This window comes from Xylaria bambusicola, assembly GCF_022495145.1.
Source record: "Xylaria bambusicola strain CBS 139988 unplaced genomic scaffold F5B22scaffold_7, whole genome shotgun sequence".
NCBI classification, from domain to species: domain Eukaryota; kingdom Fungi; phylum Ascomycota; class Sordariomycetes; order Xylariales; family Xylariaceae; genus Xylaria; species Xylaria bambusicola.
In genome coordinates, this window is record NW_025953560.1 from 896,494 (window position 1) to 913,577 (window position 17,084).

Consider the following 17,084-nt stretch of genomic DNA (forward strand, 5'->3'; position numbering starts at 1 on the left):
TACACAGGGGAGGGGGGCCTCCCTATTAGCAGGTGCTAGGGAGGTATAGTGAGGTGGTTGCAACGGGTGTTAATAGAGGGGGTCGCTATGGTAGCTGTCCTTAGCGCGGGGGGCACCGTGCTGTAGGTTGTTGACAGTTGCTTTACTTAGGTAGGTATCCCCTGGCCTTTGCAGGTCCCTACCTCACTTTGTTTAGGCCGATTCAGGTACCAATGGACAATGATGAATGAGTTGGTTGGGTGGGCTTCGTTGTCCTGTAACGGTCGCAGCGGTCACAAGATAATAAGACAATTTGATGAAGAGGGACACAATGTATCTGTTCTACCAGTACAGTACCTTTGTAGAAATCGAGTAGATTAGATTAACAAGTCAAAAAACGAAGAGGGATAAGTCTGAGGATGAGACTGGGAACAAGAGGAAGAGAAAGATATACTCTAACATAACAGCGAAAGGGAAATGCCATCTCAGCGCAAGTACGCAATTAGCAGGACAGTGGATAAGTAGCCAACTGTTTGGAATATGTCACACACATGCAGACACACCGAAGTCCCCATTCGCAATCCCGGAGAGCTACGTTTTGATTCGGCGGTTAAGCGGTTGGGGCAGTCGGCATTGCGTTGTTGGCAGGCAGCCTTGTCATCATTCCCAAACCAACAGGATCAAAGGTTCAAACACGACCTCTCTGGGACTGTAGTGCTACTTCTACACACGCAAATAAAATCTCTTGCGCCAGCCAAACATCCAACCCTTGATTGTGTACCTACATTAGGCCTATATATGTAGAGATGCATGTCTAAATCCAGCCAATCAAACTAGCAACACATGCCGTACAAAGTGGGACTCGCACCAAGCAAACCGAACCCTTTCTGCGTCGTATCGTGATCGTCAGGAGCTAAGTGGTGGTCAGCAAGACATACATACAATTAGACTATCAACGAATGTGATGCCAGGTGTGATGAGTCCTTTCTTGACGTACAAGGCAGGTGACTACACCGCTCTTCAAACCAGGGGACGTATGAAGCGTCCTAATTAGGTGCCTGGTAGTTCACACAGGAAGTCGTTCATTCAGTTGCAAGACGGTAAATCCAATGGAATTCAACATCACAAATGGAACTTCCCATATTGCAGCCGCTATGGGGAGAGTTATGCATAGGTACCTAGGTACTTATCTAAGTATAATACCCTTGCACTATTGATCTTGACTTGGGTTGGGAAAGTATAGAAGTAACCTTCAATTGCATTATCTTGTTTATGTGCATTGAGTATCGCCAAGCTTACCTAAATACTAAGGATATGTTCTAATCAAAGACTCGGCTCTGGTTGCCTGTGGCGCAGGCATTCTTTGTGGCGTTTGTTACCTTTGTTCATGTCGTCCACTAAAGTTTCCTCTTACTCACCCTGCAACCTTGGAAGCTCCAACCAGGATCTTGTCGCGAGGCTGAGACCAGGCCAACGCGACCAACAAATTTCCAAATTTCCCATCTTTCGCAAACTTTCATCTCCACCACATAACTAACTGCCTTTCAGCGCCTACCTCTTCTAATAGCTTCTCGTTTTCCTTTTCAACTTATCCGTTACAGTAATTTCCCTTCGCACATCAACATCTGCTGGTACGCAACACCACGTCAATCAACCGTGCTAGCGCACGCCGCTGCCTATTTCGCCCGACATCAATCACCCTACTTCGACCTCAAGGCAAAATGAGCAACGCAATGAGAGACCTCGTCATCGGTGAGGCCGAGCTCGACGACGAGGAAAATGACGACTCCTTTGATGAGGAGACCGGGGAAACTCGTGAAAAGAACCGTGGCCGGGACGACGATATGAACGACTCCAGTGAAGAAGAAGATGATGATGACGATGAGGAGGAAATGCAGAAGGTATCCCAAACCGCCGATTTCCATCGGCTACTCAAACCTAGATGCTAACCATACGTGCATCATAGGTTCGCGAAGGATTCATTGTCGACGAAGACGAAGATGAAGAGGTCGACGAGGATTCGGACGAAGAACGGAAAAGAAGAAAGCGCAAGCGCCGGCAGGAACGCAGAGAGGAAGAAGAACTCGATGAGGAAGATTTAGATCTTATTGGGGAATCTATCCCGGAATGGGAGCGTAAGCAACCCAGCCAGGTATAGCAAGCCCTCTTGTCTATTTACAGCAACCATGCGCTAACACAGCGGGGAAGAGTAAGTTCAAACGCCTAAAGCGTGGTCATCGCGATGATGAAGCGCGCGGTAGCGAGCGCCGAGGACTCGATCAAATGTTCGAGGACGAAGACGAAGAAGTCGTCGAAGACCGCCCATATGGCGGACGATCGAACCGTGCTACAGCCGACGAGTTCGAAGGCTTCATTGAGGAGGACTATCCTGAAGACGAGGACGAACTTCAACGCCAGAGAGAAGATGAAGAGGTAGCTCGACCTCGGGATAAGGGTGTGGCTGGCACGGTCATCGATCGGACCGGCCTCGATAGAGATGCTTTGGAAGACATGGATGCCATCTTCGGCAATGGCGCTGAATACGATTGGGCTCTTGAGGTAGAAGAAGATGAAGAGGTCCGTAAGCAGGAAGAGCAAACCCTCGAGCTAAAAGACGTCTTCGAACCATCCCAATTAGCCGAGAAGCTCCTGACCGACGAAGATAACGAAATCCGGTTCACAGATGAACCTGAACGATTCCAGCTGGATCGGAAGCCATTCAAGCATCTACAGATATCCGCTGATCAATTCAAGGAAGAGTCGCATTGGATTGCCAATCTCATGTGGCCAAAGAAGCAACTTGCCAGCGACTTACAGGTACCTTTCCACAAGGCTGTCGGTAAGGTATTAGAATACTTTGTAGTAGAGGAGCTCGAAGTACCTTATGTGTTCCAACACCGCAAAGATTACCTCATTCATGCTCGCAAGACAAGGAATCCCGAACATCGCGATGATCCAGAGGCCCCTGAATACATCGTTAATGCCGAGAAGCTACTCACGCAAGATGATCTCTGGCGAATTCTAGAATTAGATATCAAATTCCGTTCGCTTATTGAGAAACGGAATGCTCTGGAGAAGATGTACGACAACTTAAAGGCTACCGCAGAGATCGAGGATGATATGGTTCCGAAGATGATAGCGCAGGCCGTGGATATGGAGCAACTCCAAGATCTGCAAGACTACATCAATTTCCAATACTCATCACAGCTTAAAGATATCGCCGCGATGAACGGGAACACCAAAGCGACTAAGCGACCAGGTGCAAAGTCTTCCGTCTTCGATCGTGTGCGGAAATCTAGAGCCTACAAAATGGTCAAGGCATACGGTATATCCCCAGACAGACTAGCTCAGAACGCGCTGCGTGAGGGCAGGAAAGTGATCGCAGATGATGAACAGAGCTTACCAATCGACTTGGCCGATAGTCTTACCGACAGCGATTTCCCCACAGGTGACCAAGTTTTACACCATGCGAGACAGACCTATGCAGAAGAATTGTTTATGAGCCCAAGAATGCGCAAACATTTTCGGGCCCAATACTACCAAATGGGCGAGGTCAGTTGTCGTAGAACAGACAAAGGCCTTCGTCGCATTGACGAGGCACACCCATATTACGAGATCAAGTACCTCATTAACCAAACTATTGCGGACCTAGCTCGCCGGCCGGAACTCTTTTTGAAGATGATGAAGGCTGAAGAAGAAGGGCTAGTAGAGGTGACTATTCGTCTGCAAAACGAGCGAGAGTTTCTTCGGCAACTTCACGCCGAGTTTGCTTCCGATAATTACAGCGAACTTGCAGATGCTTGGAATAATGAGCGTCAGAAAGTTCTCGATGTTGCCTTTCCAAAACTTGAAAGAGTGGTTGTTAAGGGTGTTAAAGATTCACTTCGTACAGCATGCCAAGAGGAAATCTTGAAATCATGCCGCGAGGAATACCTCAAGCGACTTGACCAGGCTCCACTCAAACCAAAAGGTATGATCCTAGGGACCACGCCCCGGGTGCTCGCCTTATCGAACGGAATGGGAGATCCCAACCGAGACCCTATTTCCTGGGCTTGGGTCGAGGAAGATGGTCGCGTCGTCGACCATGGCAAATTCGTCAATCTTGCACGTGATGAGAAACAGCGTGAGGCGTTCGTGGACCTTATCGAACATCGGAAGCCAGATGTCGTTGGTGTTTCCGGCTTTTCAACGGAAACACACAAATTAGTTCGGGACCTTGAGACGCTCGTCCAAGAGAAGCATCTCATGTGCCCTGAGTATCTAGATACAGAGACAGACGACTATCGCACCGACCCGCTTGACGTACTCGTTATTAACGACGAAGTAGCCCGCCTCTACAAGGATAGCCCTCGAGCTCAAGCAGAGCACCCTACTCTGAGCTCCGCAACAAGGTACTGCATTGCCCTAGCTAAATACGTGCAAAACCCCATGAAGGAGTATGCTGCACTAGGAAAAGACGTAGCTACTCTACTTTACAATCCCTGTCAGCACTTACTTCCTCAGGATAAGCTATGGAAAGTCCTTGAAACATCCATGGTTGACATGGTCAACCTCTGTGGCGTCGACATCAACGATGCTGTCAGTGATCCGTACACCGCGAACTTGCTTCCTTACGTTGCTGGCCTTGGTCCCCGAAAAGCCACTAGTGTCATTAAGACTATTAATACCAACGGTGGCATCGTCAATACCCGCGAGGAACTTGTCGGTGATCCAGACAACAAAAAGCTGCCCGTTGTTGGGCCTCGGGTCTGGAATAACTGTGCCAGTTTCTTATCTATTGAGTTTGATTCTTCTAATCCTACATCAGAACCCTTGGACAACACCCGTGTTCACCCTGAAGACTACGAGCTTGGCCGCAAAATGGCCGCTGACGCTCTTGAGTTGGATGAAGAGGATGTTAAGGCAGAAACTGACGAGAATGGACCCGGCGCTATTGTTCGCAAACTGTTCAGAGATGACGAACAGGAGAAGGTTAATGAACTGATCCTGGAAGAATACGCAGAACAGTTGGAGAAAAACTTCAATCAGAGAAAGCGTGCAACCTTGGAGACTATCAGGGCAGAGCTGCAGGTTCCATACGAAGAACTCCGACGACCCATCGCCCCTCTTACATCAGACCAGATATTTGTCATGTTTACCGGCGAGACCAAAGACTCGCTCGCTGAAGGAATGAACATTCCTGTCAACGTACGTGTGGTGAAGGAAGACTTCGCCATTGCCAAGCTAGACTGCGGTATTGAAGGAAGAATTGAAGCTCATGATGTCAACCTAAGGAACGGGGCGATGCGTGACTCTATCCATGTTGGTCAAACAGTCCAGGCCAAGCTCATCGACCTCAACCGCAAAGAATTTCACGCCAAACTTTCGGTGCGGAAGGAGGTGGTACAAAAACCGTACAAACGACAATCAGATTATGATCGTCACAGCAGTACCTGGGACAGCAGATTAGAAGATCAGGACAAGGAAGACTTGAAGGAGAAGGATAAGGCCACCGGACGCACGCAGCGAGTTATCAAGCACCCCTTATTTCGAACCTTTAACTCAACACAGGCCGAGGAGTACCTTGGGTCACAAGCGCCCGGCGATGTGGTTATACGTCCCTCATCAAAGGGACATGACCACCTTACTGTTACATGGAAAGTTGCGGATGGTGTCTTTCAACATATAGACGTACTCGAGCTAGACAAAGAGACCGAGTATACAGTTGGCAGGCAGCTCCGCATTGGGGGTAAATACCAGTACAGCGACTTAGACGAGCTAATTGTGGATCACGTTAAAGCCATGGCTAAAAAGGTTGACGAACTCATGGGTATCGAAAAATTCAAGAAGGGAAGCCTGGCTGAATTAGGTAAGCAAGCCATTCACGTTCCCTATTGATCTCTGTTCGTAGCAGTCTTCTAACGATAAGGCACAGAACGTTGGTTAACTTCGTACTCGGATGCCAACCCGAACCGCTCCATTTATCGGTTTTGCATCAATCCAAAGCATCCCGGCTACTTCCACCTATGCTTCAAGGCCAGCCGTAATTCCCCCATTGGCATGTGGAACGTCAAGGTGGTCCCCCACGCCTTCGAGATGATGAAAAATCAGTACCCCGACACACGGGCCCTCTGCAATGGTTTCAAGTTGAGGTTCAATAGCGAGATCACAAGAATGCAACAAGTGAGGAGGTAGATGAAACAAAAGATTACATGTAGGCTGTTGTGCCTGCGGTACAGATTGCCTGTTTCTATGAGATGGCTATTGGCGGTCGATATATTACTAGGTACCGGTACAAGCGCTTGAGAGCATCCTTCGTAGTACATTTCCCGGTATAAACACGTGTAATAACATTTTTATGTCCATGGCACTTACCCTAACTGTTTTACATTATCAGCATGGTGCAGATCAGTATATTGCATTGCTTGAGTATTAGGCCTTCGTCGACCAGGCTCCGTAGAATAGGTAATCTATAGACAAGTCGATGCGATGCTGAATTCTCCTTGTCCTTCATTTTCACTGTTTCTGTAGCTAAGATTTGCTAGCCCTGCTGAAGGTGTTGGGATGCGTCCAGGGAGAAACAACTAATCCACACCCTCCCTATAAGGTCATATATCTGTTGATTCTTTTATCCTCAACTTCTTTTATAAATGGAAGGAATTAGCAATTGCATCGCGCGTTGAATGAACATATACGGAATAGCTTACCTATATAGGTTGGTTTTAGAGATTTACGCGTAATACCACGATGCGTGCCAAACACCAACCACTCCTACTTCAATAGAGATGGTATGATGGATTATATGAACCGTTCTTGTATCCCTTCAAGATCCGCAAAGTTTCCCTGTAAAAGAGCATGTTGGGACGCCATCCAATGTGCTAATTAGCAAGAAATCCACTATAGGAGAGCAAGTAGAATGGTAAAGTTGAGTAGGCTTGCGAATATCACAGGAGCGTCCTTCTCCGAGCTCGCATGTTCCGGATAAAGGAGAAAGCTAACAAACCCAGGAATTTCCCGTAATTTTCGCGCTTTGCCTTCTGTGAGCTTCCGTCCAAGTCAAGTCATTCCCAGAACGTGGAATATACTCTCGTGTATGTGCTGCTCCATACGCACCGTAATACCCGGCATGGAATCCAACGTTTTGAAATGACTGGAATTAGTCTTAAGGTGCTAAGTATCCCAACAGGTGGTTCTTCCCGTGAGGCTTTTTATAAGCCATTTGATCATATATAAGTTACCACAATGGCCTCGTACAAGGTAGACCCAGGATGTCGTCTAATATTAGAAAATATGTTCATGTGATGGATGGCCCCGCTCTTGAGAGTGTTGATTCTCGCTATTCGAGCAAGTGAGTTAGAGAGGCGTGCGAGACGAAGGGAAATTTTTGATACGCTTGCTTTATCATATGGTAGTGATGTGGTGTAGTGCTGCACGTCAGTTCTGTGGTAGTAGTTGCCGTTGCCTTGCAGGTTTCTCTAAGACGACGTCTACCATCCTGAACTCAATGTTCGAATTCACGTATCTTATGAGAGCGATCTTGTCAGTATTTGAGGGGCTAAAGTGCCACCCAGACGGGAGTGTTCCTAATTCGCTTAAGTCTTCCAGGTTGATCACACTGGCGCTCTCACTCGTTGGGCCCAAGATGGCAAACTTGTATGGATGCACTGCACACAACCAGGGCACATTCCAGTTCGACACAGGGGTGCCCGTATCCAAGTTGATGATTTGGGTCCTTTTGAGTGTGGTCTTCCCTTCACTCCCACGTAACTTCCAGGTCCCGGAAACTGTCAGCCATCGCTTATCGCCAATCGTAGTCAAATGAGACACGGATATGAGTCCCTGGGGTATTGCGTAATGCGCGGTAGCTTCAGAACCGCTCATAACGGTGATACTATATTTTGTGCTCAGGGACGCTCTTCCCCCGAGTTCATCGGTTGAAACCACGGGGAGCTGAATAAGCCAACCCGCCCGTGCGTGCCGTTGTGACCTGGCACGCCAAAATCCCAATGCTGGGGGGTGCCTTTTACCCAGAACGAAGATCTCGCTTTCAGAAACAAACCTCACCATTTCGACTAGGTATTCCGATGTCACTGACTTGTACACCGATCTCAACACCTCTGCAAGGGATATCTTCCAAAGTTTCGAAGGCGCAACAAGATCCACAAGCTTGAGGTAGTTGTCGGAGGTGCGCACGTAAATGATGGTAGACTGTGGGACAAAACGCGTCCAAGACAGCGTACTCCAAGACATCGTACCTTTGATGATGAATCTCTCCGGCGTCTGAATACGGACCCCTTTCTCCCAGTCCCATACCTCCATCTTGGAACGGTGTATTTCCACGAGGATAAGCTCAGGCCTTGTAGGGCAGAAAAGCACAGATGCATTCAAGCCCATCAATTTCACAACACTTGAGCGTGTTTCGTAATAAACATCTTGAAGAGCTGGTAAAAACACGCGGAGTTTCCCTGCGTGGGCTGACCAGAGTCTGATGACAAGATCCTCGTGTAGAGTAACCCAAAGATCTAGGGCTGCGCAGTAGTCCTGGGCCACAGGCTTAGAGCTGCATGGCGAGCAGAGTGTGTCAGAGGAGAATGTGATAGAGGAGGGTAGCTGGTTCGATTCCCGGTTGCTCTGGTTCTGCTTCTTGATTGCCGACTCTTTGATCTTCGGAGAATGCGCTCTCGACGGTTTTGGTGCATGCTTTACACTATCATCTTCAGTGCCAGTCCAACCTTCGTCGCTAGAGGTAGATATAGGTGCTTTTCCAGTGGCTGCCGCAGGAGCCCGCCTAGTCGTTGCCAAAGGATCTTGCCTGCTCGTAACTTCAGACGGCTGTGTAGAGATAGCCGCAGAGTTGTCTGACTCCCATAGGGCTCCAGTATGCCCAATGAGGTCATCCGCATCTGAGATCTCATTACGCTCTTCACCAGCCACGATAGTTTCCGCATAATGAGTCAAATTATCGAGCCACTGTTCAAGCCGATGGTGTTCTGGATCTGACGACGGGGCAGGTGGGAGCTGTCCTCGTAATTTATAGATCTCATTTAGTATTTGATTGGTGTCGTGTTTGATCTCAACAGTAGTGTCTTGAATCATCTCTGTGTTGTTCTTGATTTCTCGTGATATAGATCTAAAGCTCGATGGTTAGGGTGTATTGTTAAGTACGATGACGGAGGTGATAGAGCATTTGGGGCTTCAACTAACAGATTGACAGTTTCAAGCGCGAGACTAAGGCCGCTCTTGAACGCTTCGAGGGAGCCCTTCAATGTCGTCACTTTGTCTTTCTCGAACATCGTCCAGAGAAGCGGCCCGGGTTTACCGCGACATTTCACAAGGGTCTCTTCGATCTGTTGGACGGTAGTAGTGCAACTGGCCAGCATAGCCTGAACCTGCACTTGTAGTGCATTGGGCAAGCAGTCCTTCGTGATTGAGGTATTCTCATCTCTTATAAGCTCAAGTATTAGTGTGAGCTCCGATAACTCCCTCGTGATCCGGGTTAGATCTGATCGAGCTTCTTTGCAGTCTCGGATAAACTTGTAAATTACAGTCACGGTTTGCTTGGTCGCAGCGATAGCTGAAAGAGCGCCGCTGGCTATCGAAAGGGGACCGGCCATGTTGTAGTTGTCATTACACGATATTAGAACTAAGACGAAGCCTCTGACAGTGACGGAGAGGCTTATCTGAAGCTTTCAAGAAGACTACGGGCTGAAAAGCATCAGCACTGATACAAGGGGTAACGCCTCGCCTCCGTGGCTATGCCTGCAGCGTCACACACACCAGCACAACGTACTGTTCCTGCTGAAGGTGACCATCCACATCATCATAACAGCGGTACTGATCATTGATCTGGGAGCATAAGCTGATACGAATGAAGTGGAAAGGGAATAATAGGCAGATCACTGCTCTAGAACTTCCAGAAAGGAACCGGAGCACCTTTTGTTCACCTAAGCAACAAACCTTATTCATTCTCCGTTACGTTCTCGACGTGAACATGACAGTTTACACTCGGCCTACTTGTCGAGAGGCCTGAAGGATATAAGAATGCGAAACTGAAGTGACATTGCAGTGGTGGCCTAAAAATAGGTATTACAGTACCTACCTAGGTTGGTACATCAGTTCGAGTCCTATCCACGCGCCTGTAACTCGTTGGTGAATTCAGGTTACATTCCACAGTACCCGCCTCGGCACGCACCTGTATGTTACAAGTGCCTACTTGTTATTCACTGGTGTAATCATATAAATGAATTGCTTAGGAATATACGCATAGTAGGTATACGCATCTATTTGCCCATCTTACATACTATGTATGTACCTAGTAAGAGCGGAACTGCGGCAGCTGGTAAATTGAGTACCTACCTGGTAACGTCATGGCTCTACCTACATACCTAGGTACATGTAGGTAGCTATGGGTAACAGCAGGCTAGGGCCAATAGCGTGTACTACGTAGCCTATCTTTACCAGCTTAGCGGTTGATTAACCTGACATAGCTAGCCTCGACAACTTGACGGATAGTCGGCCTTCAACGTTGCCAAGTCCCTACCTCGAGAGGGAGGTCAGATTCACTGCTGCCTGTATGTGTAAGACTTAAGACTGGCCTGGTAATACCTGTCATCGACTGACTGACTGACTTACTGACCGACAGCTCTCTATCGCCTCCTCTCGGCTCGTCGCGTGACAATTGCTGATTCCTTGAACCACCCATCTAACCTCGATCACCGACCCTTCCGACCGACCTGTGCCTCTCCTCGCCGATCTTCTACAGGGCATGGACGTGTATATGTACCTCTCATCTACGTAACCCATCATTGGTCTCGACACTCTTGCGCGACTCTAATATCGACCATGGCTGGCATAGAGCGCCTCGAAATCCATAGCAAGGTGCGACCAGAGACCCCCGCCCTTAATGAAGCACACAGCATCTGTTGCTGACAGCCCTGCCATGTTTAGTCCTATATTGTGCGATGGGTGAAGGTCGAAGAAGGTCATACGCTGTCTTGGAGTATCCAACCAGATAGAAAGTCCATGTAATGACCACCTACCTTCTCTCCCGCTTCCCTAATTTCCTCCTTCATATCAATTACTAACGAGGACGCTTCTTCCGTTCATAGTAACTTCGGTATCGTTAGGCATCCTGGCTCTGGTGCTACTAAATTCCATTCCGTGTCTGGCGACTTGGACAGCGCAGTCGAACAACTCGATGGCGCCGAAGGGAGTGGTGGCAAGAACGGCCGCTCTTCCAAGAACGATGCGAGCACGGCGCGTGGACAATTGGCCAGCAAAGGCTTCATACTAGTCAAATGGCACGGCAAATGTGAGGCTGACAAGGTCTCAATGGGTACCCACGATGTGACCGCCAACCAAGGTGGCATGTTTGGCCTCATATTCGACAACACATTCTCCAAGCAGACATCCAAAACAGCGACATTGGTTATACTCTCATACCCTACTGGTGCGCCACCTCAGGGCGCGAACTATCTACCCAACATGCAGGCCGTCCCAGCTGCGACTACAAGCAAGACGAGCTTAGGCAAACCCAGTCCTCATCTCGGCGCTATTGCGGCTGACTCTGCTGAGAGCCTCCATAGTCACCCCTCTGGAGATATGGCATCACCGGGTGCTAAACGAAGTGATGCATCGGGTTCAACGCCACCCTATCATACGGGCACCCTACATAAGAGACGGAGGAAGAAGGGGCAAGGCTATGCTCGGCGCTATTTTTCATTGGATTTCTCGTCGTGTACACTTTCCTACTACCACAACCGGAACAGTTCGGCCCTCCGTGGTGCCATTCCACTTAGTCTAGCGGCCATTGCCGCTGACGAGCGAAGACGGGAGATCACTATCGATTCAGGCGCCGAAGTTTGGCATCTTCGCGCAGCTAATGACAAGGAGTTCAAGGAATGGGCCCAGGCGCTTGAGAGATCCAGTAGAGTTGCGAGAGGAATTGAGCCAGCACCAGAGCCCAGCCAAGTGCAGCGCGAAAGGTTAACTGTGCCAAATGCCCAGCATACATCTGTCCCCAATACTCAACAAGAAGAGGATCGAGACTGGCAAAAAGTGGAAGCCCTCGTGAGTCGTATAGTAGGGACGCGGGATGCTCTTCGCCGTCTCGTTAAGGACATGGCCGCGGAGAAGCAGCAACAGCGACCTGTGAGCTCTCATCTCTCGCCTGGTAGTATAGATATGTCTGAAGAAGGCGATGGCTATTTTCCTACAGCACAATCGGAGAAGCGACCTTTCTGGAAGAGAAAATCTAGTGCTTCGCTACGTACACCAGGTGTCCTAGCCCCAACAGTATCATCATCTCTGGCCGTACCGGTGCCAAGCTCGGCCGCCTCTACGAGGCTAAACGGGGTAAATTCTAAACGCTTGTCTAAGGGCGGTGGTCAAGCGGGAAGAAGCACAGAGGACCATTGTGCTGCTCTTCTCAATGATTTGGATTTAGTGGTAGTGGATTTTACCAACCTTCTTTCCAACAGCAAACGGCGCCGAATGCCATTGTCAAGGACCCCCACAGCGAGAAAAAGCATGGAATCAACACTCTCTGCTGACGAATTCTTTGACGCTGAAGCCGGTGAACCCAACAACAGTGGAAGTGTTCTGGTTATTGATCGTCATGAGAGTGACGTCGAGTCTCCTGAGTCGGCGGCAGACGAGGCTTCTATCGACGATGTGTCGTCGATCTCTTCTATTGAGAGTGATACGGAAATAGGGGATAAGAGCGGCGCGGCAGCTCTTTTCCCGCTGAGGCCAAAAACACTACATCCTTTGCCTGTTGACATAGCCGTTGATCGCCGTAAAACTATCCCTCCAGCTACTGTACTTCCACCGAGCCTTATCGCATTTGTACGCAAAAATGTCGGCAAGGACCTGAGTACAATCAGCATGCCTGTTTCAGCAAACGAACCAACTTCAATGTTGCAAAGAGTAGCAGAGCAGTTAGAGTACGCACAATTACTTGACCAAGCATCCCAGCAGAAGGTTCCGAGGGATAGACTCCTTTTTGTCACCGCCTTCGCGATCTCACAATTCAGCATCAATCGTGTGAAAGAGCGAGCCATGCGAAAACCATTCAATCCCCTCCTCGGCGAGACATTTGAACTCCTTCGTACAGAGAGTGAAACGCCTGGTGGTTTCCGTTTGCTTGTGGAAAAAGTCACTCATCGACCAGTGCGGTTGGCTATGCAGGCTGATGCAGAGAATTGGTCTTTGACTCAAAGCCCCGCCCCAGGACAAAAGTTCTGGGGGAAAAGCGCCGAGATCACCACTGATGGACGTGTACGTGTATCATTGCGTCTGCCCGATGGAAGTGATGAGCTTTATTCTTGGAACATTGGCACCATGTTTCTACGGAACGTGGTCATGGGCGAGAAGTATGTAGAACCAGTTGGCACTATGACCGTATCGAACGAGTCGACGGGAGCCAAAGCCAACATTGAGTTCAAAACGAAAGGCATGTTCGGTGGGCGCTGTGAAGACGTTCACGTCGATACGTTTGGACCAGATGGTGGATCTACCGGTGTGAGCCTCACAGGAACTTGGACGAAGTCACTACAAGTGGTCGAAGGTGGCAAGAATGCGGGCCAAGAAATCTGGAAAGCCGGTCAACTAGTACCCAACCCAGCCAATACTTACGGTATGACGGCCTTCGCGGCGAGCTTAAACGAGATCACGGATATCGAGAGGAATCGGCTACCCCCTACAGATACCCGACTTCGCCCCGATCAGCAACTCGCCGAACAAGGGAGGCTGGACGATGCAGAGTCATGGAAGGTCAGACTTGAAGAGGCACAGCGCGCGAGGCGAAGAGAACTGGAAGACAGAGGAGAAGACCACAAGCCGAAATGGTTCTACAAGGTCGCCGACACGCCAGATGGTGAGGAGCTCTGGCGCTTCAGGGGCGGCAAAGACAGCTACTGGGAGGAAAGAAGCAAGGGCGAGTGGAAGGGCATTGAAAAGATCTTTGACGTGCCTGAGTAGAACACGATGCTCTCTCTTTAGAGCCTACCTAGTATAAAGCGTGTAGAACGTTTTTTAGTCAAGCGTATGTGAAGACTATACTATCTTTTAGACATTATAGCAGCGGAGATAGATCTCCTCTATGCATGGAGTTGGCGTTAGATGTGTATTATTTACTTAAAAGCGGAATACCTTATAGAGAGCTATCATGCGTGGAATACATGCCGATATAGAGGACTATCTACTACTTATGATACTTACTCGCATATTTAGAGAATTCAACACCTCACCTATGACGTTTGTAGAATAAGAGATGAGAGTTATTAGACAGGCGCTAGAGTGTATCTACCGAGATAGGAAGCGAACTACTTTGTCCCAACCTTCGATTGGCACGCTTGGAATCGTCCATGTATGTAAGTTGAGTTATTGTCGCATCACAGTGGGTCATGGCGAGCTTTATCTTAGATACCTTGTGTATTACCTTGCCTGGTCAGTGCCCTGGTATATATCCATCCAGGTAACATTCTAGAGACGGAATAATTCAATCACGACGATCTCGGCTATAGATGGAAGAAGAATACCATGGAGGGTGGCATGGTATAATTGATTAAGTCTAGACCCGCGAGGAGGGGGAGGTGTTCATTGATACGACCCTCGTTATGTACATCGCTTGCCAAAGACGGTATCTATATACGATTTTGGATGCGGGGGATCTTCCATGTCCTTTGGTGAAGATGTATGATTATATAGTGCTAGAGGTACTTACTTATCTTGGAATCCGAGATGGGGATTCCAGACTATCGTTTGCGATGGTATCTCGGAACAGAATATGGTAAAACCAGAGACTAGCCGCTCGATCTCACGCAGTTAATTTCCTCCGCGCCGTGCAAAAGACTCGCAAACATGCGCTGGGGTAAATACTTCGCGGCCCTTCTAGCCGCGGCCATCGCATCCGTCAAGGTAGCCGCCTCCGCGCCCTCGTCGGCGGCGTTTACGTACGACCGGACCACATTCTACCTCCATGGTTCGCCGTACGTCATCATCGGGGGCCAGATGGATCCCCAGCGCGTCCCAGCGCCGTACTGGCGGGACCGGCTCGCGAAAGCACGGGCAATGGGTCTGAACACCATATTCAGCTACGTGTACTGGAACCTCCTGGAGCCGAGTCCGGGGGAATGGAATAACGACAAGGGGAAGAGCGCGGATATCAGCGGTATCAGTAATGATGTCGCAGCGTTCTTCCGCATCGCGCAGGAGGAAGGGCTGAATGTCATCCTAAGACCGGGCCCGTATATCTGCGGCGAGAGGGAATGGGGAGGGTTCCCCGCGTGGCTGGCAAAGGTATCTGGGATGCGAGTGCGCTCGTCCAATGCGCTGTTCATGGAGGCCGCGGAGAAGTATCTCGTGCGTCTCGCGGCTGACCTCGCGGATTTGCAAGTCACGCGTGGCGGCCCGTTGCTGATGGTGCAGGTGGAAAACGAGTACGGCTCGTACGGCGAGGACCACGCGTACACGACGGGCCTGCGGGATATCCTGCGCGCCAACTTCGAGGTGCCGCTGTACACGAACGATGGCGGCGTTGACTGGACGCTCGCGGGCGGCGAGGTACCCGAGGTGCTGGCTGAGATTGACGGCGACCCGTGGAGTGGGTTCGCGGCGCGCGACAAATATATCACAAACGAGAGTGAGCTTGGGCCCCTGATGGATGGGGAGTACTACACGCTCGCGCCGGACTTCTGGGGCGCCGACAACGTGCACAACACAACCGTGGGCAGACCATCGCAGATCGCGCAGTTCGTGACGGATTTGGACCACGTGCTCGGGGCCAACAATTCCATCTCGCTGTACATGTTCCACGGCGGGACGAACTTCGGGTTCTCGAACGGGGCGATCTGGAAGAACTTCACGGCGAGCTTCACGACGAGCTACGACTACGGATCGCCGCTTGACGAGAGCGGACGCACGAACGAGCTGTATTTCACGCTGCGGGATACCATCTTGAAATACGTGCCGCCAGAGACCGTCCCCGAACCCCCTGAGAATCTACCTCGGCTGGAGATCCCCGCGTTCGAACTCGCGCCATGGACTGGGTTGTTCGATACCCTCGGCAAGCCGATGGTGAGCAAGACGCCTGTGACAATGGAAGAGCTGGGACAGGCGTACGGGCTTATTCTATACGAGCACACGGCCAGAACTACAGTGAAGGGGGTATTACAGCCCGGGGACCGAGCGAGGGATCGCGTGATCGTGTACGTGAACGGCGTGAAGAAAGGAGTCATCGACAGCACGTACTCCCGGCCGGCACAAGTCTCCGTGTCATTACTACCAGGCGACAATCTACAGCTCCTCGTCGAGAACCTAGGCCGCGTTGACTACTGGTCCCGAGAATCAGGGACGTTCGTAGCGCTTGAGGATCCGTACAAGGGCATACTGGGAGACGTCACAGTCGGCTCACGAGCGCTCGAAGGCTGGAAGATATATTGCCTGCCCCTAGAGGCGCCGCCGTCGTCAGCTGGGAACCAGACACGTCTTCCCAGGACAGAAGCAGGTTCCCCGCCCGTCTTCTACCGCGCGACGTTCGACATGGACATGGACGCGGAGGACGACACGGACCCGGCGCTGCTGGACACGTTCCTGGCTGTGCCGGACGGCGTCAAGGGCAACGTTTGGGTCAACGGGTTCAACCTGGGCCGGTATTGGATCATTGGGCCGCAGCAGTCGTTGTATTTGCCGGGGACAGTGCTGAAACCGGTGGGGGCGAATGAGGTTGTGATCCTCGAGTTAGAGCCACGGGTGGATACGTTGAGCGTGTTTGGGGCGGCGGAGAGGGAATGGGGGAATTACCCTGATCCTGACTATCCGTAGCGTAGCACAAGTGTTATAAGTAGGCATGCATATCGTCGACATTCAACATAGGTTGTACAGCATCATCTCATTCATCTTCTAGGTACATAGGGCTTCCTACTTAGGGATACCGTACGTAGGAATATGTAAGTGTGTGCCAATGTTGTATTTGTTGTACAATAGGTAATTCAATAGTGGGCGACAAGGTTGGTTGGCAAGGGATCGGTTGGTCTTCTAAGAAGACTAGAATGACTGGCGGCTATCTAGTGCCCTGTTGTAGCCTCTAGTTCTTCAGCCTCTAGGACAGAGTAAGTAAGTAGGAG

General features: G+C 50.1%; 4 protein-coding genes across 4 annotated transcripts; 3 read left to right on the forward strand and 1 right to left on the reverse strand.

Annotated features, from left to right (window-relative positions):
• Positions 1 to 1,608: 1,608 nt before the first annotated feature.
• Positions 1,609 to 6,614, forward strand: F5B22DRAFT_513200 (transcription elongation factor SPT6). Its single transcript, XM_047972554.1, has 4 exons — positions 1,609 to 1,880; positions 1,946 to 2,131; positions 2,188 to 5,827; positions 5,894 to 6,614. Exons 1-4 carry the CDS (start codon positions 1,701 to 1,703, stop codon positions 6,151 to 6,153), a joined length of 4,266 nt encoding a protein of 1,421 aa, XP_047834017.1. The 5' UTR covers positions 1,609 to 1,700; the 3' UTR covers positions 6,154 to 6,614.
• Positions 6,615 to 6,871: 257 nt separating this feature from the next.
• Positions 6,872 to 9,699, reverse strand: F5B22DRAFT_513212 (uncharacterized protein). Its single transcript, XM_047972555.1, has 2 exons — positions 9,163 to 9,699; positions 6,872 to 9,088 (listed from the first exon to the last, which is right to left on the reverse strand). The coding sequence occupies exons 1-2, from the start codon at positions 9,570 to 9,572 to the stop codon at positions 7,393 to 7,395; spliced, it is 2,106 nt and encodes a 701-aa protein (XP_047834018.1). The 5' UTR covers positions 9,573 to 9,699; the 3' UTR covers positions 6,872 to 7,392.
• A 782-nt stretch (positions 9,700 to 10,481) lies between these two features.
• Positions 10,482 to 14,280, forward strand: F5B22DRAFT_594956 (Oxysterol-binding protein-domain-containing protein). Its single transcript, XM_047974094.1, has 4 exons — positions 10,482 to 10,529; positions 10,601 to 10,836; positions 10,906 to 10,982; positions 11,067 to 14,280. The coding sequence occupies exons 2-4, from the start codon at positions 10,801 to 10,803 to the stop codon at positions 13,936 to 13,938; spliced, it is 2,985 nt and encodes a 994-aa protein (XP_047834019.1). The 5' UTR covers positions 10,482 to 10,529; positions 10,601 to 10,800; the 3' UTR covers positions 13,939 to 14,280.
• A 353-nt stretch (positions 14,281 to 14,633) lies between these two features.
• On the forward strand, positions 14,634 to 17,040 carry F5B22DRAFT_513239 (family 35 glycoside hydrolase). Its single transcript, XM_047972556.1, has one exon. The coding sequence runs from the start codon at positions 14,821 to 14,823 to the stop codon at positions 16,780 to 16,782; it is 1,962 nt and encodes a 653-aa protein (XP_047834020.1). The 5' UTR covers positions 14,634 to 14,820; the 3' UTR covers positions 16,783 to 17,040.
• Positions 17,041 to 17,084: the final 44 nt, after the last annotated feature.